The 24,060-nt window shown below is 54.9% G+C and overlaps 1 protein-coding gene across 5 annotated transcripts in view; it reads right to left on the bottom strand.

The window, feature by feature from the left end:
• Nucleotides 1-24,033, bottom strand: part of LOC102689141 (BICD family-like cargo adapter 1) — a 40,012-nt gene extending 15,979 nt beyond the window's left edge. For 4 of the 5 annotated variants that reach the window (XR_011182969.1, XM_069182050.1, XM_069182051.1 and 1 more), the window contains exons 1-2: nt 23,102-24,033; nt 19,800-20,015 (exon numbers count right to left, since the gene is read on the bottom strand). Coding sequence is in view for 4 of the 5 variants with exons in the window: in XM_069182050.1 (XP_069038151.1) it covers nt 19,800-20,015; nt 23,102-23,497 (612 nt within the window). In the remaining variant the exon portion in view is untranslated. The remainder of the gene's footprint in view (nt 1-19,799; nt 20,016-23,101) is intronic. The other variant, XM_069182052.1, reaches the window with a different exon arrangement.
• Nucleotides 24,034-24,060: the final 27 nt, after the last annotated feature.

The following is a 24,060-nucleotide window of genomic DNA, read 5'->3' as shown; positions in this document are numbered from 1 at the left end:
ACACGCATTCGGGGCCGCCGTACTCTGCAGCTTACACACGCAGGGGCCCCCCCTACCCCCGAGCGCTGGGCGTGTTCCCTCTCGGAGCCGTGTGGTTTTCAAGGTCAGGCTTTTCACGGCGCTGAACGCCTGCAGACGCCTAGCGTGGGAGTGCGCGTTCCTCATGCCGCCCCCTCCGCGGAACCTCACGCACGCTGACTTTTATGTGTTTCTGAGGTGTTTCTCCCAGATGCGAGCCAGGCCTGGCCCGATAGCATATTGCACAACTCTCTGGGTGACGCAGAGCACCCTTTTCCAGATCGTATATCCAGCAGGCTAACCTGAGCTCCCACAGCTACCCACACACTTCAAGAAAACCCCCAAACAGGGCTCTCTGGGGTGAAAATCGCCTTTTTCTCAGTCAGGCAAATCTCTTTAGCTTATCTCATTGGAATACTGTTTTTGTTTTTCAGACTTTAGTTTTTGCACAAAAAAGTTGGAAGAGCTTAAACTTCAAAATCAATCGAGTAATGTCACCTCCAGTGCTCAGGACATGCAAACAATCAGAGAGCTTAACCCCAGTTACCCCAGTGTGGGAGTCTCAGGTGAGATAAGGGTTCGGTTATGTCATAGAGAGCTGAGCTGGCATGAACACCTTCAGTTATGGGGGTCCCCAAGACACTCCCAGGACAAATCAAGCCTCCCACCAGTCCACTATACATTAGTCAGACCCCCACAGTGAACCACCCCCACAGCCAAACAGCAGATACACATTCCCCACAGACACACCTTCGTCCTGAACTATGGGAGCCAGTCAGCAGGTATGGGGGTTTGGAACTGGGAGGGTCTGGAGAGAGAGGCTTTGCTCCATCAACCACCAATCGATTAATCAACCAATCAATCAATCTTCTAATCATCTTGTCATGAAACAGTCTTGACACTGTAAGACAGCTCATTACATCCAGCAGGCAGAGACATGTTAGATGACACTCAATCTCTCCCCAAAAGGCACCTTGTCTCGCCTGTGATCATTCACGACATGAGACTATAGGAAAGGTTGCAGGCGAGAGGTCTTTGTGGTTGTTAGGAGCTCAGTGGTACCGGACCCTCACTCAGTCACTTCTTGAAGGAAACACGGCTGGGCAGCTGTTTCAGACGCCTGCAGCCCTCTGTCCCTCTCCCCCTGGACTGACCCAACAGCGCTCCCCGGCCTCCATGTATCTCCCTCTGCCCTCTCCTGCTCCGTCTCGCGAAAGAGCCCCAGACAATGTCCCCCTTTCCTGCCTGTTCGCACACGGATTCCCAGCACCCCCTCCCTTGGGGTGGCACGGGCCCCACAGCGCCCCCTTCGGTGGTCTCCCTGGCGCTGAGGACCCGCGGAGACCACCGGGCCGATCAGCGATCAATCAACCGGGAGACTGCAGTCAGGCTGGCCTACCGGGCAGTGGGCATATCCCCTCTATTAAATAACAACGGGGAAGCATATCGGACTCCCACTGAGGAACGGCAAGGCATTTCAAGCCTGTTACCTACTAGGGTACAAACAGTACATTGGCTTTGGGATCTAGGGGGTCATTAGCCTTTAACTCTCTAGGCTCAAACTAAGACCTGTAACAGATTGAACTGCTGTGCACTGGGCGTCTGATAAGCTCTCTGAACAATAACAAAGATACAATATTTGATTCACTGGTGTCTGCCCGTTCCTGGCCTACACACACACACACCCACACACACCCACACACACACTGCAATGCGCCACAGTGAGCAAACTAATTCAGGACAGTCTGGAGCGTTTCCCTTCCTTTCCAACAGCACACAGGGGCAGACAGTGCTGTGATCCCATACCGGGTCTTTCAGAGGAACACGAAACGATGCAAATAAGACCCTTCAGGACCCTGTGCAGACGGTAGAATCCAGACAGGAGTGAAACAGACACGGGGGAGAAGACTAGGAGCAGGGCTGGTAGACGAACAGGGGGCGTGTCGACGGTACGCTGGTTTCTCGGGGGGGTCGTGGTCCAGGCAACAATCCAGAGGGAGTCCGTAGGGAGATCCGGAGTAAGCAAAAGTCCAGGGCCGGGTGGTCCATCCAAGACAGACAGACGAAAGTTAAAAACCGGAGTGAGATCCGGCGAAGGGTGGCGGAGATAAAAAGGGGGAACGGGACCAGGCGCTCCGAGCCCCGGACTTGGCTGGTTCGGGATGCCGAGAGGAGGGCGTATTGCGACTCGCTGGTGGGCGGGCCTCCGGGAGTCCGTCTTCCAATGCAGAGCCCGGAATACAGTGAGCGTCTGGCTTTTGTAGGGAAGGACTGGAACGGAGCAGGAGCACAAAATCAACTAAAATGTGAACGAGCCGGAGTGCCCTTAAGGGAGAGGGATTACAATCGTGACACAGAGGTTCCCCAACGGGAAATTCCAGTTTAATTAAAACCATTTGGAGTGATCGGGACACAGGACACGGTACAGCACCCGAAGTGTTTCGATCTCTAGAGACGCAAAGCCGTCCCCAGCGCTCAGGCCAGCTCGAAAGGGACAGTGCGCGTCTCCAAGCGTGCTGCTTCCCTGCGTGCGTCGGGATCAAACACACACGTCTCGAGTGCCACGCCGCCCTGCGGGCAGGACCGGTGAACGAGCTGAAACTCTCTCCCTCGCAGTCCAGCCGCTTCCCAGGAGCCTTTGCAGATCCCGGCTCATTTCCGAGGAGCGGGTTTCAGGACACTCTGGGCCGGGCTCCTGCGAGCACCCCGAACCGAGCAGAGCAACAAGCCCAGACCGGCCCCGCGTGCTCGGGCGGCGCCCGCTGACAGCGTCCTGACGTGCTGGGTCCCGAGAGAGGGGCCAGCGCCCCCCCCCCCCCCCCCCCCCGGCCGAGCGTGCCGGCCCCTGCCCGGGATCGGGCGAGACCAGGAGCTGACCAGGCCCCTCTGGGTCACAGCCTGTCTCTCTCTCTGTCCCTTCTCCTCTGCCACGCCTCCCTCCCGGGCAGACTCAGACACCCCCTGCGCAGTCCCATCGCATTCGGGCCAGAAGCGTAACAGCCCCTCTCTCTCCCCTCGAGAGAGAACAAAGCTGTCAGGGTGCCTCTGACCACAGCAGGGTGCCAGGGTCGGGCTGATGGAGGGCACAGACTTGCTGGATTCTGTGGCAGCTGAAGTGCTTGTTGTAGCCAGTAGATGCCGTGTTTGTGTGGGGGTTCACTGGAAAGCGCAGTCGCTCTGCAGTGAAAACTCACTGCTGCTTCTTCTCGCTCTCTTGCTCTGTGCCCTGCTGCTGGCTCTGTGCTCTGGCCCTGTGCTCTGGCCCTGTGCTGCTGGCTCTGCTCCGGGTCCTGTTGCTGGATCTGTGCTCTGGCTCTGTGCTGCTGGCACTGTGCTCGGGATCTGTGCTGCGGGCTCTGTACTCTGGGTCCTGTTGCTGGATCTGTGCTCTGGCCCTGTGCTCTGTGTCCTGCTGTTGGCTCTGTGCTCTGGCCCTGTGCTCTGTGTCTTGCTGCTGGCTCTGTGCTCGGGATCTGTGCTGCTGGCTCTGAACTCTGGGTCCTGTTGCTGGATCTGTGCTCTGGCCCTGTGCTCTGTGTCCTGCTGCTGGCTCTGTGCTCGGGATCTGTGCTGTTGGCTCTGTGCTCTGGCCCTGTGCTCTGTGTCCTGCTGCTGGCTCTATGCTCGGGATCTGTGCTGCTGGCTCTGTGCTTTGGGTCCCGTTGTTGGACCTGTGCTCTTGCTCTCTGCCTCTGGCTCTGTGCTCTGGTCTCCAGAACTCATGTTAAACCCTCTCTTGCGCTTGGGTCATGACCTACGTCTGTGTGAGAGTGCGTCAGAGACACTCACCAGAGGCCACAGGCAGAAATTACGCAGGAGCTCATTTAAAACCTGAGAACAGTAGACGCTTCTTTACTCCAAGATTGGTGGGAGTATGGAACACGCTGCCCAGCCATGTAGTTGAAGCCGATAGTCTGGTTTGTTTCTGGAAATGGCTGGATGAGATCCTGGGCTCAATGAACTACTAACTTCCAGACTGGCCTGCTGGGCTGAATGGCCCCTCTCGTTCGTATCCATTCTCGTGTGTCCGTGTTCTTACTGTCGTCTGTCTTGATCCAGCTCCTGCACTCATTTCTCTGGGAAAGCAGCACATTGATGAAGAGGCCCAGGAAAGGCAGGGAGACCGACCCCCCTTTGTTTGTGTCTCCTCTCGAACCCTGAGCCCTGTTCTCTTTCTTATTCCCAGTTTCCTGTCTGAAATCAGAAGCCGTTTCCAGTACGGAGTATCCGGGACCTGCAGAAGGGCACAAAGTCAGGTACCTGCTGGACTGTCAGACGGGCTCCCCTGTCCAGAGAGAGCACTGACCGAGGGCCCAGGGCTCCAGCTGCAGCTCCACAGGATGGGCGAGATTTCTCTGTAGAAAAACATGTCGCCAGGCAGCCTGAGCGCCCCAGTCATCCGTGTCTTCTCAGGTCAGTGTGCCACCACTAAACTGATTACCCTCCTCAGGGATTAGCAGGTCAGTCCTCTCAGATAATCAGCCTTCCTGACCCCTTCCCCCAAGAGGTCAGTCGGCACTGACCGCTACAGACCCTGGGTTGGACCATCTCCGGTGAGACAGAGGGGGGCAGACAGACCTGGCCAACAGCCCCTTACTGATCTTCAAGTATCATGAGGACCAATTCAATGGGAAGAAGGTGTAGGTCTTAAAGCAGACAGTGGGATCCCAATATTCATCAAGCTAAAGTCCCTGCAGAGAAGCCATGGGGGAAACTCTTCATGTTCCTGCATGAGAGCCCAGTCTGGGGGAAATCAAGGCTGTGCCAGCAGAGCACAGTGCCCCTGTCACGACGCGTTAATCAGGACCCCACGCAGACGCTAGAATCCGGAAGGGAGTGAAACAGACACGGGGAGGAGATGGCGAGGAACTGGGCAGGCTGACGAACAGGGTGTCTTGATTATAGTCCCTCCTCCTTAAGGGTGCTCCGGCCTTTCCCCATTGAGCAAGACTGACTGGCCGACTGGCTGGCTGACTGGCTGGCTGACTGGCTGACCGGCTGACCGGCTGACCGACTGGCTGACTGACCGACCGGCTGACTGGCCGACTGGCTGGCTGACTGACTGACTGACTGGCTGGCTGGCTGACTGACTGGATAACTGGCTGACTGACTGACTGGCTGACCGGCCGACCGGCCGACCGACCGACTAGCTGACTGACCGACTAGCTGACTGACTGGCTGACCGACTAGCTGACTGACTGGCTGACTGATGACTGGCTGACTGACTGTGTGACTGACAGGCTGGCTGATTGATTTATTTAACCATTACATGGTTGCTTGATTGCTTGGTTGTTTGATTGGTTGAGAGAGTGATTGATTGATTGGTTGATTGATTCCATTCCAGGAATGGCGGACGGTAGAACAGTCCAGCTGTGATTGAGGTAGCGCACGATGCTGTGAAGCACTAAACTGTTTCTCTCTAATTCATCAAGCCCACAAGTCAGCCTGGCAGCAGGGGGTGGCTTGTATGACTAGAAACAGCGGTGCTTTCCAGTCAATTTGGAATACGATGCAGGACACCACACTCATACGCAGACACGTGCGCACAGGGGCTGGACCCTGCGGTACAGCAGCTGGCACGCTCCCATGGCAACGCTGGATCTGACTGACCGTCACACGTCAGTCTCCATGGCAACGATGGAGAGGAGCCTGCTGTGGCTGAGCTGTGCGGAAAGCTCTGCCTTCCTCCATAACTCTGTCTCTGCCCCGAGAGAGTCCGAGAGTCACAAGTGACTGAAGGAGGAAAAACCCGGAAGGAACTGGGAGTTGGGGAGGGAGGGGGGCAGTAAGGAAACTCACTGTCTCCACTCACTGTCCGCTGTTATGTGGTAGAGAAATAGGAAAAACACAAATCCGTATCTCTGCCTGTATCTCTACTCATATCTCTGTCCTGCAGTAAGGAAAGTCACTCAGATCACTGTTCTTCAGGAAGGAAAGTCACTCAGATCTCTGTCCCGCAGTAAGGAAAGTCACTCAGATCACTGTCCTCCAGTAAGGAAAGTCACTCAGATCACTGTCCTGCAGTAAGGAAAGTCACTCAGATCACTGTCCTGCAGTAAGGAAAGTCACTCAGATCTCTGTCCTCCAGTAAGGAAAGTCACTCAGATCTCTGTCCTTCAGGAAGGAAAGTCACTCAGATCACTGTCCTCCAGTAAGGAAAGTCACTCAGATCTCTGTCCTTCAGGAAGGAAAGTCACTCAGATCACTGTCCTTCAGGAAGGAAAGTCACTCAGATCACTGTCCTGCAGTAAGGAAAGTCACTCAGATTGCTGTCCTTCAGGAACGAAAGTCACTCAGATCACTGTTCTGCAGGAAGGAAAGTCACTCAGATCACTGTCCTGCAGTAAGGAAAGTCACTCAGATCTCTGTCCCGCAGTAAGGAAAGTCACTCAGATCACTGTCCTACAGTAAGGAAAGTCACTCAGATCTCTGTCCTCCAGTAAGGAAAGTCACTCAGATCTCTGTCCTTCAGGAAGGAAAGTCACTCAGATCACTGTCCTCCAGTAAGGAAAGTCACTCAGATCACTGTCCTCCAGTAAGGAAAGTCACTCAGATCACTGTCCTTCAGGAAGGAAAGTCACTCAGATCACTGTCCTGCAGTAAGGAAAGTCACTCAGATTGCTGTCCTTCAGGAACGAAAGTCACTCAGATCACTGTCCTGCAGTAAGGAAAGTCATTCAGATCTCTGTCCTGCAGTAAGGAAAGTCACTCAGATCTCTGTCCTTCAGGAAGAAAAGTCACTCAGATCTCTGTCCTTCAGGAAGAAAAGTCACTCAGATCTCTGTCCTTCAGGAAGGAAAGACACTCAGATCTCTGTCTCCAGGAATGAAAGTCACACAGATCGCTGTCCTGCAGTAAGGAAAGTCACACAGATCGCTGTCCTCCAGTAAGGAAAGTCACTCAGATCACTGTCCTTCAGGAAGAAAAGTCACTCAGATCTCTGTCCTTCAGGAAGGAAAGTCACTCAGATCTCTGTCTCCAGTAAGGAAAGTCACTCAGATCTCTGTCCTGCAGTAAGGAAAGTCACTCAGATCTCTGTCCTTCAGGAAGAAAAGTCACTCAGATCTCTGTCCTTCAGGAAGGAAAGTCACTCAGATCTCTGTCTCCAGTAAGGAAAGTCACTCAGATCACTGTCCTCCAGGAAGAAAAGTCACTCAGATCTCTGTCCTTCAGGAAGGAAAGTCACTCAGATCTCTGTCTCCAGTAAGGATAGTCACTCAGATCTCTGTCCTGCAGTAAGGAAAGTCACTCAGATCTCTGTCCTGCAGTAAGGAAAGTCACTCAGATCTCTGTCCTTCAGGAAGAAAAGTCACTCAGATCTCTGTCCTTCAGGAAGGAAAGTCACTCAGATCTCTGTCTCCAGTAAGGAAAGTCACTCAGATCACTGTCCTTCAGGAAGAAAAGTCACTCAGATCTCTGTCCTTCAGGAAGGAAAGTCACTCAGATCTCTGTCTCCAGTAAGGAAAGTCACTCAGATCTCTGTCCTGCAGTAAGGAAAGTCACTCAGATCTCTGTCCTTCAGGAAGAAAAGTCACTCAGATCTCTGTCCTTCAGGAAGGAAAGTCACTCAGATCTCTGTCTCCAGTAAGGAAAGTCACTCAGATCACTGTCCTTCAGGAAGAAAAGTCACTCAGATCTCTGTCCTTCAGGAAGGAAAGTCACTCAGATCTCTGTCTCCAGTAAGGAAAGTCACTCAGATCTCTGTCCTGCAGTAAGGAAAGTCACACAGATCGCTGTCCTGCAGTAAGGAAAGTCACTCAGATCTCTGTCCTGCAGTAAGGAAAGTCACTCAGATCTCTGTCCTGCAGTAAGGAAAGTCACTCAGATCTCTGTCCTTCAGGAAGAAAAGTCACTCAGATCTCTGTCCTTCAGGAAGAAAAGTCACTCAGATCTCTGTCCTTCAGGAAGGAAAGTCACTCAGATCTCTGTCTCCAGGAATGAAAGTCACACAGATCGCTGTCCTGCAGTAAGGAAAGTCACTCAGATCACTGTCCTTCAGGAAGAAAAGTCACTCAGATCTCTGTCCTTCAGGAAGGAAAGTCACTCAGATCTCTGTCTCCAGTAAGGAAAGTCACTCAGATCTCTGTCCTGCAGTAAGGAAAGTCACTCAGATCTCTGTCCTTCAGGAAGAAAAGTCACTCAGATCTCTGTCCTTCAGGAAGGAAAGTCACTCAGATCTCTGTCTCCAGTAAGGAAAGTCACTCAGATCACTGTCCTCCAGGAAGAAAAGTCACTCAGATCTCTGTCCTTCAGGAAGGAAAGTCACTCAGATCTCTGTCTCCAGTAAGGATAGTCACTCAGATCTCTGTCCTGCAGTAAGGAAAGTCACTCAGATCTCTGTCCTTCAGGAAGAAAAGTCACTCAGATCTCTGTCCTTCAGGAAGGAAAGTCACTCAGATCTCTGTCTCCAGTAAGGAAAGTCACTCAGATCACTGTCCTTCAGGAAGAAAAGTCACTCAGATCTCTGTCCTTCAGGAAGGAAAGTCACTCAGATCTCTGTCTCCAGTAAGGAAAGTCACTCAGATCTCTGTCCTGCAGTAAGGAAAGTCACTCAGATCTCTGTCCTGCAGTAAGGAAAGTCACTCAGATCTCTGTCCTTCAGGAAGAAAAGTCACTCAGATCTCTGTCCTTCAGGAAGGAAAGTCACTCAGATCTCTGTCTCCAGTAAGGAAAGTCACTCAGATCACTGTCCTTCAGGAAGAAAAGTCACTCAGATCTCTGTCCTTCAGTAAGGAAAGTCACTCAGATCTCTGTCCTGCAGTAAGGAAAGTCACACAGATCGCTGTCCTGCAGTAAGGAAAGTCACTCAGATCTCTGTCCTGCAGTAAGGAAAGTCACTCAGATCTCTGTCCTTCAGGAAGAAAAGTCACTCAGATCTCTGTCCTTCAGGAAGGAAAGTCACTCAGATCTCTGTCTCCAGTAAGGAAAGTCACTCAGATCACTGTCCTTCAGGAAGAAAAGTCACTCAGATCTCTGTCCTTCAGGAAGGAAAGTCACTCAGATCTCTGTCTCCAGTAAGGAAAGTCACTCAGATCTCTGTCCTGCAGTAAGGAAAGTCACTCAGATCTCTGTCCTGCAGTAAGGAAAGTCACTCAGATCTCTGTCCTGCAGTAAGGAAAGTCACTCAGATCTCTGTCCCGCAGTAAGGAAAGTCACTCAGATCACTGTCCTGCAGTAAGGAAAGTCACTCAGATCTCTGTCCTGCAGTAAGGAAAGTCACACAGATCGCTGTCCTGCAGTAAGGAAACTCACTCAGATCTCTGTCCTTCAGGAAGGAAAGTCACTCAGATCACTGTCCTGCAGTAAGGAAAGTCACTCAGATCTCTGTCCTGCAGTAAGGAAAGTCACACAGATCGCTGTCCTGCAGTAAGGAAACTCACTCAGATCTCTGTCCTTCAGGAAGGAAAGTCACTCAGATCTCTGTCCTGCAGTAAGGAAAGTCACTCAGATCACTGTCCTGCAGTAAGGAAAGTCACTCAGATTTCTGTCCTGCAGTAAGGAAAGTCACTCAGATCACTGTCCTGCAGTAAGGAAAGTCACTCAGATCTCTGTCTCCAGGAATGAAAGTCACTCAGATCACTGTCCTGCAGGAAGGAAAGTCACTCAGATTTCTGTCCTGCAGTAAGGAAAGTCACTCAGATCTCTGTCTCCAGGAATGAAAGTCACTCAGATCGCTGTCCTGCAGTAAGGAAAGTCACTCAGATCGCTGTCCTGCAGTAAGGAAAGTCACTCAGATCACTGTCCTTCAGGAAGGAAAGTCACTCAGATCTCTGTCTCCAGGAATGAAAGTCACACAGATCGCTGTCCTGCAGTAAGGAAAGTCACTCAGATCACTGTCCTTCAGGAAGGAAAGTCACTCAGATCTCTGTCTCCAGGAATGAAAGTCACACAGATCGCTGTCCTGCAGTAAGGAAATGTTAAACACGCAGCTGCACTAATAGGTACAGACGGAAGTTGCCATGGATCAAAGTTTCAGTCAAATAAATTAATAATACTAAAGACTATTACTTGCAGTTACTTTCCTCACATCAAATCTTTGCCTGCACTGCGACTGACAGCAAACAAGCTTTGTTTTGAACAGAGATGTCGTTCTGAAAGTGCTCAAAGGCACCGGGGAGGGACCCTCCTGGGAGACACACAGCAGCCCCCTGCACTCGGACCAGGGGCAGGAGAGGAGCTGCTGCACCAGGGGGAATAAGGGGTCTGTAGGGAGGCAAGGCTGTAGAGCCCAGAGTGGGACTCAGCCAGGACTCCAGAGAGATCACCCTACACTACACCAGTGCCATGGGATCCTAAGAGAGTCAGGACCTCAGTTTGATGTCTCATTCACAGGAAAACCAAGCGTGAGGGGATGCAGAAGGAATGACTCAGCCGGAGCTTAAAGAGGCTCCCCCTGGGCTCTGGCACCCTCTCCCTGAGTGTCCCCCAAGAGGGCGCTACAGAGCCTGCTCTGCACTACCTCCTTCGACACCTCCACACAACAGGTCCCTGGGACCCACAGTGATTTATAAGATCAGATCACTTTATTGGCCATATACAATTTCTTGTATTAGGAATATGTCTTTTCACAGACCCCAGCTTGCTCTCCAAGAGACACACAGACAGGGAGAGTAGCTTGGAGTCAGAGTGCAGGATCAGCCATTTATACGGCGCCCCTGGAGCAGCTGGGGTTAAGGGCCTTGCTCAGGGGACCAACTGAGTAGGATTCCTCTGCCGGCCGCGGGATACGACCTCCCACCCACAGGCGCAGATCCTGAGCCACAGAGCCACGCATTTGCATTCTGCATTAGCAGGAGCAGCAGCTGCAGGGGCAACAGAGACAGAACTGTGGAGTGAGTCAGTATTGCAGAACGAAGACGCTGCTGTAGACAGACCAGGTGGAGATCCATGTGGAGACCTGCAGTCCTCACGGATGGTCCTAGAGAGACTGTCACTGAGTCAGGACTTCGGCTCAGAAAGGAGACGTCTCTCTGTCTGGGCACGAGGGAGCGGTCCTGCTACAGGCTGTGAGCACATCCCGTGCCCCCTGGGTCCCCGCCGGGACGGGAAGACTCCGGTGTCACCATGGCAACTGCGCCGGACGGGCGCTGCGGAATGTACCGTCTCCTAGCAACCAGACAAACCCGGCTTAGAGCACAGACGCAGAAGGAAGGTGGAGGAGATCCAGTAAACAGGCTGACGGGGGAAAGGTTTTACCCAGGTTTTTTAAAAAAATAACATCAGAAAGAGGAGTCAAGGGGTCTCAGTGAATTGCACCGGGAGTCCAAACAGAACTGCTTTCAGTCCAGTGCGGTTCTGCTAACCAAGAGGCGGTTCTACTGAGTTAAGAGCCCGTTTGCAACAAAAAGATTCTCAGACCTCAGAAAGGTCCAGGGACCCAAAAACAAGGGATCCAAAAACAAGTTTCTGAAGTTGGAGAAAAATGAAGAGAACTGGGAAGGAGAGAAGTCTCAATCTGGGGCTCTGCAGTTAGTGGGGTACCCCAGGTGTCAGTCCTAGGCCCCTCACTGGGGTGACACTGTATTCCCTGTATCAGCAGCTGGTGAGCAGCCTGATGCAGCACCTAAATGTCAGTCTGCAGTTCCAGGGTGCTGGTCAGAGTGAGCATTCATTCCCACACGGCCTGCAGCTGGACCTGGACAAAGCAGGACCGCTTCCCCGGGATGAGCTCTGCCAGCGGTTTGGCTCCCAGTCCACAGCCGGAACGAAGCAGCACAAGCTCCTGGCCTGTGGCTCTCCGCTGGACAGACCGCCCTCACTGGCAGGCGCTGGGCCCTGATCTCCGCCCAGGCTGCTGGCCTGTGGCTCTCCACTGGACAGACCGCCCTCACCGGCAGACACCAGGCCCTGATCTCCGCCCAGGCTGCTGGCCCTGACCCCTGACGTGTCTCAGCCTGCCCGGAGGAGAGGGGAGGGGCCGTGTCTCTGTGTGAGGAGAGTCTTACAGGGGATTACAGCTGATCCCTCCCTGGGTGAGTCCTGCTCTCACCCTGCCTGCTGCCGCGGGCACTCTGACAGCGTCACGGTCACGCCTCCGACACCCCTGACAGCCCTGACACTCCTGATACCCCTGATACTCCTGACACTCCTGACACCCCTGATACTGCTGACACTCCCGACACCCCTGACACCCACAACACCCCTGACACCCCTGACACTCCAGACACCCCTGACACTCCCGACACCCCTGACACTCCTGACACTCCCGACACCCCTGACACCCCTGATACTCCCGACACTCCCGACACTCCTGACACCCCTGACACTCCCGACACTCCTGACACCCCTGACACTCCAGACACTCCTGACACCCCTGACACTCCAGACTCCCCCGACACTCCTGACACCCGACACTCCTGACACTCCCGACACCCCTGACACTGCTGACACTCCCGACACCCCTGACACCCCTGATACTCCCGACACTCCCGACACTCCTGACACCCCTGACACTCCAGACACTCCTGACACTCCTGACACCCCTGACACTCCAGACTCCCCCGACACTCCTGACACCCCTGACACTCCTGACACTCCAGACACCCCTGACACCCCTGACACTCCCGACACTCCCGACACCCACAACACCCCTGACACTCCCGACACCCACAACACCCCTGACACTCCAGACACTCCCGACACTCCAGACACTCCCGACACTCACAACACCCCTGACACTCCAGACACTCACAACACCCCTGACACTCCAGACACCCCTGACTCTCCAGACACCCCTGACACTCCCGACACCCCCAACACCCCCGACACCCCCAACACCCCTGACACTGCAGACACTCCCGACACTCCAGACTCCCCCGACACCCCCGACACTCCTGACACCAACTACTCCTGACACTCCAGACACCCCTGATACCCCCGACACTCACAACACCCCTGACACTCCGGACACTGCTGACACTGCTGACACTCCTGACACCCCTGACACTCCTGACACTCCTGACACTGCTGACACTGCTGACACTCCTGACACTGCTGACACTCCTGACACTCCTGACACTGCTGACACTCCTGACACTCCTGACACCCCTGACACTCCAGACACTCACAACACCCCTGACACTCCTGACACTCCTGACACCCCTGACACTGCTGACACTGCTGACACTCCTGACACTCCTGACACCCACAACACCCCTGACACTCCTGACACCCCTGACACTCCTGACACTCCTGACACTGCTGACACTGCTGACACTCCTGACACCCCTGACACTGCTGACACTGCTGACACTCCTGACACCCACAACACCCCTGACACTCCTGACACTCCTGACACCCCTGACACTGCTGACACTGCTGACACTCCTGACACTCCTGACACCCACAACACCCCTGACACTCCTGACACCCCTGACACTCCTGACACTCCTGACACTGCTGACACTCCTGACACTCCTGACACCCCTGACACTGCTGACACTGCTGACACTCCTGACACTCCTGACACCCACAACACCCCTGACACTCCTGACACCCCTGACACTCCTGACACTCCTGACACTGCTGACACTCCTGACACCCCTGACACTGCTGACACTGCTGACACTGCTGACACTCCTGACACCCACAACACCCCTGACACTCCTGACACCCCTGACACTCCTGACACTGCTGACACTCCTGACACACCCGACACTCCTGACACTCCCGACACTCCCGACACTCACAACACCCCTGACACTCCTGACACTGCTGACACTGCTGACACTCCTGACACCCACAACACCCCTGACACTCCTGACACCCCTGACACTCCTGACACTCCTGACACTCCAGACACTCCTGACACTCCTGACACTCACAACACCCCTGACACTCCAGACACTCACAACACCCCTGACACTCCAGACACTCACAACACCCCTGACACTCCTGACACTCCTGACACTGCTGACACATACAGAAATAGATCTCTGTTGCACTCATTGCGGCAGCTTCAAACACCCTTTAAACAGTACTTCTTTCAAAGGAATAGCGACTTTAAGAACAAAACAAAGGTAACAGATAAGAGGAGCTTCTTTAGGTTGCTGGTATGTAATGTAACTAATGTCATCCAACCATTGACTGGTGCCTGACTGGTGCCTGACTGGTGCCTGACTGGTGCCTGACTGGTGCCTGACTGGCGTGGTCCTGCTGGCATAAACATTCCTGATTCCTCCACGGATTTGTGCACAAGACGACCGACATGCTCCCCCAGCACTGTCTGGGCAGAGGGAGTGTGCAACGAACCCAGAAGAGCCCCAACGGGCGACCTGTTGGGGTACACTTATCGGAACAAACACTCGTGGAACCGGAGATCAGGCACGAAGGCGCGATACTCCCAGCTGGCCGGAGACAGGCGTGTTCAGACCTGTTTGGGGGGGGGAGGGGGCTCAGCAGCACCCCCCCCGTGCAGTTCAAGGGCAGCTGCAGTCGGGGGGAGAGGCCCTCAGTCCTGGGCAAGGAGCCCCAAGTCAGCCGGTAGCTAAACGCTTCATGATGTGTGACAGAGCCAGGTGGGCAGGATCAGCACAAACTCCACACACGCGCAGGGACCTATCTGAATCTCAATAAGGTCAAGCCGTTTCAGGGGAAATAAGAATTGAGGCAGAGCCAGAGACTAAAATATCTCCCTGGCCTAGTGTGGGGGCTCTGCAGGGCTGGCCGGGCCTGGGAGCCGCACACCACAGCATCCTGCAGGGGGCAGCAGAGCGAATCCTGGAAGAAGTGCTAAGGTCCATTAGGGGAGGCTGGGTGTGGACTCAGGGCATCCAAACTACCAGAAACAGGAGAACTGAGCAGAGCAGACTCTTGGCTTCTTCAGCGTCAGGCCTGGCACACAGTGAGGCCGAGTGAATCCAGAGGGACCTGCTCCACAGCCTGCCAGCCGGAGGGAGAGAGCTCCATGGGTCCAGATTTCAGGATTTTCAGGAAATTGAGGCTGTGCGGTACGGGCTAAGAGGTGTCTCCAGGATAAACCAGGAGCCCAGCCAGCACCTGCTCTGCTACAGCCCTGGGTTTTTCACACTGTTTCTTCCTTCTTCTTTTCTGCTGTCAGGCACAGGACCACAGGAGACGCCAGGAGCTGTGTCTTGTGAGTGTGATGGCCCGGGCAGGCAGCTCTTAAGGGGCACGCAGAGGGTGAGGCAGGTTGTAGAGGCTCCAGCAGCTGGCACCTCTCTGTGCGAAGGGATTACAGTCAGACCTCTCTACAAAAACCCAATAATGACTGGCCGGGCAGACAGTTCACTTTGTTTTCATTCCTTCAGCCTTCAGAGACATGAAGATCGTGGCTGCACAGACCTGCTGCAGAGTATTCTCCCAGCTGTGCTGACCAAAGCAAACCAACACTCCCTCCTCCTGCACTCCCTGCTCCTGCTCTTCCTAAACTCCCTGGACTCCCTGCTCCTGCTCTTCCTAAATTCCCTGCACTCCCTGCTCCTGCTCTTCCTAAACTCCCTGCACTCCCTGCTCTTCCTGCTCCTGCACTCCCTGCTCCTGCTCTTCCTAAACTCCCTGCACTCCCTGCTCTTCCTGCTCCTGCACTCCCAGCTCCTGCACTCCCTGCTCCTGCTCTTCCTAAACTCCCTGGACTCCCTGCTCCTGCTCTTCCTAAACTCCCTGCACTCCCTGCTCCTGCACTCCCTGCTCCTGCTCTTCCTAAACTCCCTGGACTCCCTGCTCCTGCTCTTCCTAAACTCCCTGCACTCCCTGCACTCCCTGCTCCTGCTCTTCCTTCACTTCCTGCTCTTCCTGCACTCCCTGCTCTTCCTGCTCTTCCTGCTCCTGCTCTTCCTGCACTCCCTGCTCTTCCTGCTCCTGCACTCCCTGCTCCTGCTCTTCCTGCACTCCCTGCTCTTCCTGCAGTCCCTGCACTTCCTGCTCTTCCTGCTCCTGCACTCCCTGCACTCCCTGCTCCTGCTCTTCCTGCACTTCCTGCACTCCCTGCACTCCCTGCACTCCCTGCTCCTGCTCTTCCTGCTCCTGTTCTTCCTGCAATTTCTGCTCTTCCTAAACTTCCGGCTCCTCCTGCTCCTGTACTTCCTAAACTTTCTGCTCTTCCTAAAGTTTCGGCTCTTCCTAAACTTCCTGCTTTTCCTGCTCGTCCTATTCCTGCTCTTCCTAAACTTACAGCAATTTCTGCTCCTGCTCTAATCTGCTCTTCCTGGTCTGTTCAGGTCCTGAGTTTAGGAGTAGACTCCATTCTCCCCTGCGGAATGGTGGCTGTCAGCACTGCAGCCTCGCAGCTCCTGGGTCCCCTGGATTCACTTTTGGCGCGGAACACCATCTGTGTGGAGCTTGCACGTTCTCCCAGGATCAGTGTGGGATTTCAGCAGGTGCTCCAGTTTCTGCCCACAATCCAAAGGCAGGCCTTCCCAGTTGTTTGGCGTCTGCGTGTGCTGGCGAACGGGCACACCGGCCACAGTCCCGGGCGGCGAACGGGACAGGGAGAGGCTCGGACCCGAGGAGCGTCTGGAGTGGCTGGCTAATTGGGCAACCAACAGGGCAGGGCGAGGCCAGTGGGCTCTCCGAGATCACGGCCAGGGTGGCACCTCTGAAAGAGGTGGGGGACCTGGAAGGAGAGGGGCTGCGGGGGACGAGCTTGTTTCCCAGTCGTCCTGGATTATGGAATAGCCACAGGCTGTTCCATTTTAATTCTGATTAGCTTGCAGATTCCCGGCGCGTCCTAATACAATAATCTGATTACATCTCTGCACCCTCCCCCCACCTCTCTTCATTGGTGAATCAGACTTGACTGGCTTGGTCTCCATGGTTACAATGGGCACTAATAGCCCATATACCCCACATCACCAGCTAATCCACCCCCAAACACGCACGCACACACAACCACGCACACACACGAGGCCTGTGCAACACTAACCCAGCCTCTTTCAGCGCGGGGTGGCACCAGGGTGTCTTAAAGAGCCTGTTTGACCTTCTCCCTCAGCCCAGGAGCAAAGCAGCTCCAGATGCAGAGCAGGTTGTGCAGGTCTGGAGCATCTTTATAAAAACAAAAACGAGACCAGCTGGAGAACACAGCCTGCAGCAGTAAGGGCACAGCTCCAGCAAGCAGCAAGCCGGCAACAACCACAGCACAGAAAAAACACACTCCCACCCCCAGCAGGACCGGCGGACCAATGCCCAGCACAGAGCCTGCTGACCTGCACTTCAGCTCAGAAACTGTTTCCTGTAGTGGCACACCGGCAGCCCACAGTGTGCCTTAACTGGGGCAGAGCAGAGCCCAATAGCACTCAACTGCAGAGCAGTGCAGGGCAGTGCAGTACTGTGCCCATGGCCTACATTGCAGGACAGTGTGAGTCAGTTCCAGTCGACAGCGCGGTACCCCTCCCCAGGAGGAGAGAACTGCAGCAGGAGCTTCAGCTCCTCCACACCGGGACTCCTCTGCCCTGGCAGCCCAGCGGTGGCTCCCTGCGGGGGTGTCCCATCACGGGGCACAGGCCCCCCTGCGGGGCAGTTTCTGGCTAGCAGGGGGAGAGCGTCCCCAGCTCCGGACGCGGGGGTGAGACGGGGCAGCTGGGCAGGAGCCTGCCCTCCCTCGGGGCAGACCCTTCCTGTTGCCTCCTGCCACAGCCGTCTGTGTCTCCCCCCTGGCTCGGCTGCGAGTGGCGCATCCTCTGGGCACGGCCGTGATCCAGACACCATTGACACCGCCTTGATTGTGCAGCACACTGGCACGAGGACTGACTGCTGTCTGTGTCGTAGTGGGTCACACCCACAAGCAGGATTGCTCAGGGCAGACTGGCTGCTCTTCCTAAACTTTCTGCTCTTCCTAAACTTCCTGCTCCTGCTCTTCCTACTTCTGCTCTTCCTAAACGTCCTGCTCCTGCTCTTGCTGCACTCCCTGCTCCTGCTATTACTAAACTTCCTGCTCTTCCTGCAATTTCCGCTCTTCCTAAACTTCCTGCTCCTGTACTTCCTAAACTTTCCGCTCTTCCTAAACTTCCTGCTCCTGTACTTCCTAAACTTTCTGCTCTTCCTAAACTTCCTGCTCCTCCTGCTCCTGTACTTCCTAAACTTTCTGCTCTTCCTAAACTTACAGCAATTTCTGCTCCTGCACTAATCTACTCTTCCTGCTCTTCTTCCTCTTCCTGCTCTGTTCAGGTCCTGAGTTTAGGAGGAGACTCCATTCTCCCCTGCGGAATGGTGGCTGTCAGCACTGCAGCCTCGCAGCTCCTGGGTCCCCTGGATTCACTTTTGGCGCGGAACACCATCTGTGTGGAGCTTGCACGTTCTCCCAGGATCAGTGTGGGATTTCAGCAGGTGCTCCGGATTGCTCAGGGCAGACTGGCTGCATCTGAGTTCACTAGGAGTAACAGCACCCTTGAATGAAGGGTGCTGAAAGGGATTCTGGAGTGTTTAGTGAAAAGATGGCTGAACCCGCTTGGCTGAGGGCGGGGCTCTTGGCCAGAGGACAAGGGCACCCTGGGGCCCCTGTGAGTGAGGAGTGAGCCAGGGGCAGCTGCAGAGGGGGAGGTGGGGCGGAGGTGGGGTGCAGAAGACGTACATGTATACAAGGGACAGAAGGGGATCAGTACAGTATTTGTATTTGTGTTTTAGGCGAGGAAATGGCATCAGGACCGACTGCAAACCACCGCCAGCCGAGTCTTGAACTTGGCTGTCGTCATCCCTCCTGAACTTTCGTTACGAACTCCATAAATTCAGACTGGGCTGCATGGAGCTGATCAAAACAACACTGGCATCCTGTCACATCCTGTCACATGTCCAAGCTGTGCAAGCGCTCTAGAACAAGGCAGCCCACACACACCCCAGTGGACCCCCCTGGTGTGGTCAGGCAGCCTCTTCCAAACCACTCCCTGGGACTGCCCAACGAATCCCACTGGGCAGGACTTTCCTGCACTCATTTGCCTCTGGAAAAGCTCCAAGCTCAAACAGGAGTTACTCAGTTAACCACTCAGTGATCACTCAGTAAACCACTTGGGAGCCCCTAACTGAGAAAAAGGAGGCACTTCTTTGCACAAAGGGTGGTGGGAGTGTGGAACAGGTGGCCCAGCCTTGTTATTGAAGCCGACAGTGACAGGTCCACTGCTCCTCTGGTGGTTTGTGAGGCCCGAGGACTCGGCCAAACCACAATGGAATTGAAATACCATGACATGATTGAGGATTTATTAACTCTAGTTCTTCAATCCACAACAGAGAGCACCTGCACTAGAAACCACTGTGAAATCCTTTGTATACCACACATGGGCTGAAGGAGTGTGACGTTCCCCCTTAACCAATATCTAATATTGAACTATTTGACCTGGATCTCTGTGGATCTCTGTGCATGTGACTGAGGCCTAAAGAATGAGCTGTAACAGCAAATCAGCTGAATCGAATACATCGATGCTGCTGATCTCTGCACCCTCCCCCCACCTCTCTTCATTGGTGAATCAGAGTTGACTGGCTTGGTCTCCATGGTTACAATGGGCACTAATAGCCCATATACCCCACCACCAGCTAAGCCCCAAACACACACGCACACACAACCACGCACACACAAGGCCTGTGCAACACTAATGGAGCCCCTAAAAGAGAAAAAGAGGCACTTCTTTGCACAAAGGGTGGTGGGAGTGTGGAACAGGTGGCCCAGCCTTGTTATTGAAGCCGACAGTGACAGGCCCACCTGTCTCCACGCTGAAACTGGATGAGACCCTGGGGCCAATGAGCTGCTAATTCCCACCAGGCTAGACGGGAGAACGTGACCTCTTCCCCGCAGGGCGCCGCTGCTCGGTGCAGCACCCCGCCCCGGCCGCACTGACCCGGCTCAGCTGCTCCAGCAGTCTCTGGTTCTGCTCAGACAGCTCCTGGACGGCGCGGCTCTTCTCGCGGTCCGCCTCGCGCAGCTGGGCCTGCTGCCTCTCCACCTCCGCCTGCAGCTGCCTGACGTCCGCCTCCAGCTCGGCCACGCGGCCCTCCCACTCCCCCTCGCGGCTCTCGAGGCGGCGGCGCAGCTCGTGCTTCTCCTGCTCCAGGTACTGCTCCCCGAGGACACCGAGGGGGAGAGAGACGGGGGGGACACGGGTCAGGACCGGGACCAGCCCACGTTTCCACACACACGGGGGCTGCTGGTGCAGCTGGGTCCAGTTCCAGCTGGTTTTCCCCACCCGCCCGCCCACCCACGGTGGCAGCGCCAGACCCTCCTTCTGCAGTTTTGGGGTGCGGGGGCGTCGCTCGTCTCTGCAGGTGCTGTCCGCCGTGCTGCTGGAGGGACGCTGACCCGGAGACGGGGGGCGTTGAGGGTGCACCAGACGCCCAGACCAGGAACTCACTCGGTCACCCAGAGGGCATGGCGCTGGTGGCAGGAGCTCAGGAGCCCATCCCCAGTCTGCCAGCTGCCCTGTGTCACTGTCCTGCAGGGCTCTTTGCAGTACGGCAAGAACACACATTTCTGATTCTGAAAGAGTGGCTCCCATATCAGTGTATTGTGCTTTTGTTCAGTGATATTTTATTTCAGGAGCTGTATATGCTCTGGTGGCACAGGAAGAGATGCTGCTATTTGTTTTAATGTGCAGTAATATTGGATTTAGTTATTTTTTTACCCATTGCCACAGGCTGAACTGGATGAATAAAGTTCAGAGAGCAACTGTGTGTGTTGTGTCTCCTGGTCTGTGTGCAGGTCAGATTGCAGTACAGTGTGTGTGTGTTGTGTCTCAGGGTCTGTGTGCAGGTCAGACTGCAGTACAGTGTGTGTGTGTTGTGTGTCTCAGGGTCTGTGTGCAGGTCAGATTGCAGTACAGTGTGTGTGTGTTGTGTCTCAGGGTCTGTGTGCAGGTCAGACTGCAGTACAGTGTGTGTTGTGTCTCAGGGTCTGTGTGCAGGTCAGACTGCAGTACAGTGTGTGTGTGTTGTGTGTCTCAGGGTCTGTGTGCAGGTCAGATTGCAGTACAGTGTGTGTGTGTTGTGTGTCTCAGGGTCTGTGTGCAGGTCAGACTGCAGTACAGTGTGTGTGTGTTGTGTGTCTCAGGGTCTGTGTGCAGGTCAGATTGCAGTACAGTGTGTGTGTGTTGTGTCTCAGGGTCTGTGTGCAGGTCAGACTGCAGTACAGTGTGTGTGTGTTGTGTCTCAGGGTCTGTGTGCAGGTCAGACTGCAGTACAGTGTGTGTTGTGTCTCAGGGTCTGTGTGCAGGTCAGACTGCAGTACAGTGTGTGTGTGTTGTGTGTCTCAGGGTCTGTGTGCAGGTCAGATTGCAGTACAGTGTGTGTGTGTTGTGTCTCAGGGTCTGTGTGCAGGTCAGACTGCAGTACAGTGTGTGTTGTGTCTCAGGGTCTGTGTGCAGGTCAGACTGCAGTACAGTGTGTGTGTGTTGTGTGTCTCAGGGTCTGTGTGCAGGTCAGATTGCAGTACAGTGTGTGTGTGTTGTGTGTCTCAGGGTCTGTGTGCAGGTCAGATTGCAGTACAGTGTGTGTGTGTTGTGTGTCTCAGGGTCTGTGTGCAGGTCAGACTGCAGTACAGTGTGTGTGTGTTGTGTGTCTCAGGGTCTGTGTGCAGGTCAGATTGCAGTACAGTGTGTGTGTGTTGTGTCTCAGGGTCTGTGTGCAGGTCAGACTGCAGTACAGTGTGTGTTGTGTCTCAGGGTCTGTGTGCAGGTCAGACTGCAGTACAGTGTGTGTGTGTTGTGTCTCAGGGTCTGTGTGCAGGTCAGACTGCAGTACAGTGTGTGTTGTGTCTCAGGGTCTGTGTGCAGGGCAGATTGCAGTACAGTGTGTGTGTGTTGTGTCTCCGGGTCTGTGTGCAGGTCAGACTGCAGTACAGTGTGTGTTGTATATCAAGGTCTGCCTGTTTATTTTGTGTCAGAGGCATAACTTGCAGAGTGTTCTACTTAAGGACATCTGGACTTCTCACACATCTCTGTCAAAGAGTATGTGCTCTTAAATCCCATTTTGTTGAAAAATTCCATTCATTTTGAATTGTATTGACCTATTCCTCTGGCAGATACAGATAACAGCCAACACCCCTTTCACTGCATGAGCAAGTGTCCCTGTCACAGTGGGCCCACACTTCCAGATCTCAGATCAGTCCTGTCGTAACCCTGGAGGCAGGAGGTCTGCAGGGCCCCTCCACCACCACCTCTTTCAGCTAATTTAACCAAATCTAATTCCCATCCACACGTCCGTGCAACCCTCAGTCTGTCTTTCTTACTACAGCGCTGTAAAACAGTCTGCTTCAATGGCAGCCTAACACTTCGCAACAGCACCAGCTAAACTTAGAACTGATAAGTGTTATTAAAAATGATGTAACTCCTTCAGCAGTGCTCTTCCTGAGCCCAGGGTGTACCCAAGTAACCCTTGGTGCTAAACTGTTAATCTCACCGGCACATGTGACGAAGCCTCTGAACCCCTGAACTTTCCGAACCCCTACTACAGCCGTTCTGGGGGTTTATTAACTCGGGGTGTTTGGGCAGGATCACTTTGCCAGAATCCAAAGCTCAGACCTGGGCGACGAGTTGCGGGAGTTAAAAGTGAAAAGCAGCCCGGAAAAAGAAACAGCTCCCTTTTTAAAGTGATACGGCCGCTGTGCGCTGGGCGGAGAAGTCACCGGATGCCCCGGTTTAACACGGGGGTACGCGTTCCGACACCGCACGGGGATCAATGCGTCCCAGCAGGGTGACTCCACTTCAACAAGCTCGTGGCTGTCCGTCAGCAGGGGGTTGTGTGCACATGGCCCCCGTCCAGGACACTGGCCTGCCCAGCACAGATCTCCAAATATCCGTTCATGTTTTGTTTTTCGACCGACTGGACACTATCGCTCATGTGAACACCACAAAGCAGTGTATTCCCGAGGCACGATAAGGACACGTAATTCATCCCCAGGAAGTTCCCTCTGGTATCAGCCCGAGCACTGTCAATCGAGCACCACCGTATTAAGGGTGATTCATTCTGGTGTGTTTCCAGCGTCCCCCGACACGTCGCGTTACGAACTGCAGGTGTGTGCTTGGCCCGTACCCTCATCTCTTTATGGTCGATCGCTGATCAATCGTGAGAGCGAGAAATGTAATCGCGTTGCACTGGGAACAACCATATCAAGCTGTACAAGCGCCTTACAGGAAGGAATCGCCCCTACCTCCAGTTTCTCCGTGAGCTCCTTGTGCATCCTCTCATATTGCTTAGTCAGGTCCTGGTTCCGCTCCAGCAACGCCTTGCCGAGCCGGGCCGCCAGAACCAAGTCCTTCTCCTTCTGCCGGATCAGCGCCAGCAGGTCCGGGTCCTGCCCGCTCGCCGGCGCCTCCACCCCGGCCAGCTCCCGCTCTTCCTCCCGCTCCCCCGCCAGCACGGCCAGCTCCTCCTCCAGCGCCAGCCCCAGCCCGCCGGCCGCCGGGCACAGCAGCCGGAAGCCCGCCGAGTCGGCGGCGGCCGTGGCGCCGAGCTCCGCCGGGGGCTCCATGCCGTCGCTGTCCACCTCCGGCGGTGCTGAAATCAAGGCCGAGCGGGCGCGTAAATCCAAGCAGAAGGCTGACATCGCCACCCGGCGGGGGCGCAGGGAGACGGAGGCCGATGGGAACGCTGGACCTACTCCGCTGGTCGCGCCGCTGGTGTCGCCGGTCCGACGGAACGTGATCCGGTCTGCCTGGCGTCGGACATGCGGTCAGAATCCACGAATCGTGCAGTGACCCCCGCCCCGCGGCTCCCACCCTGTGCAGGCCACCTAACTAACCCCAAATCCCCCCCCACCCTCGGGTCTGAGCCCCCCCCAACCCCCCCTCCGCGAGCCACTCGCTCAATCCCGAGCAAAAATATCACCAGTGCAAAGACAGGCAGTGCTGCTCCAGGCTTGCGTAGTTTTTTTTTTTATTGGAGACGCGTGTTATTAATCTCTCAGACGCGTCAGCCGCCTTGAAGGGCTCTCTCCAGCCTTGGGTGATGTCCAGCGTCTGTCCGCCCCGATGCGGCGGGGTCTCCGTTCCCCATTATCGTCCCTTCTCACACGGGAGGCATCCTGCGCTCGCCCGCCCGACGCCGCTCATCCTACAGCCGCTTCTCGGTCGGTGCGCGACCCCGACGGGCCCCACCTCCTTCTCTTTC

The sequence above is a fragment of the Lepisosteus oculatus genome, chromosome 22 (assembly GCF_040954835.1).
Source record: "Lepisosteus oculatus isolate fLepOcu1 chromosome 22, fLepOcu1.hap2, whole genome shotgun sequence".
Taxonomy (NCBI): Eukaryota; Metazoa; Chordata; class Actinopteri; order Semionotiformes; family Lepisosteidae; genus Lepisosteus; species Lepisosteus oculatus.
The sequence above is the reverse complement of the archived record's forward strand: the minus strand, read 5'-3'. Positions and strand labels throughout refer to the sequence as shown.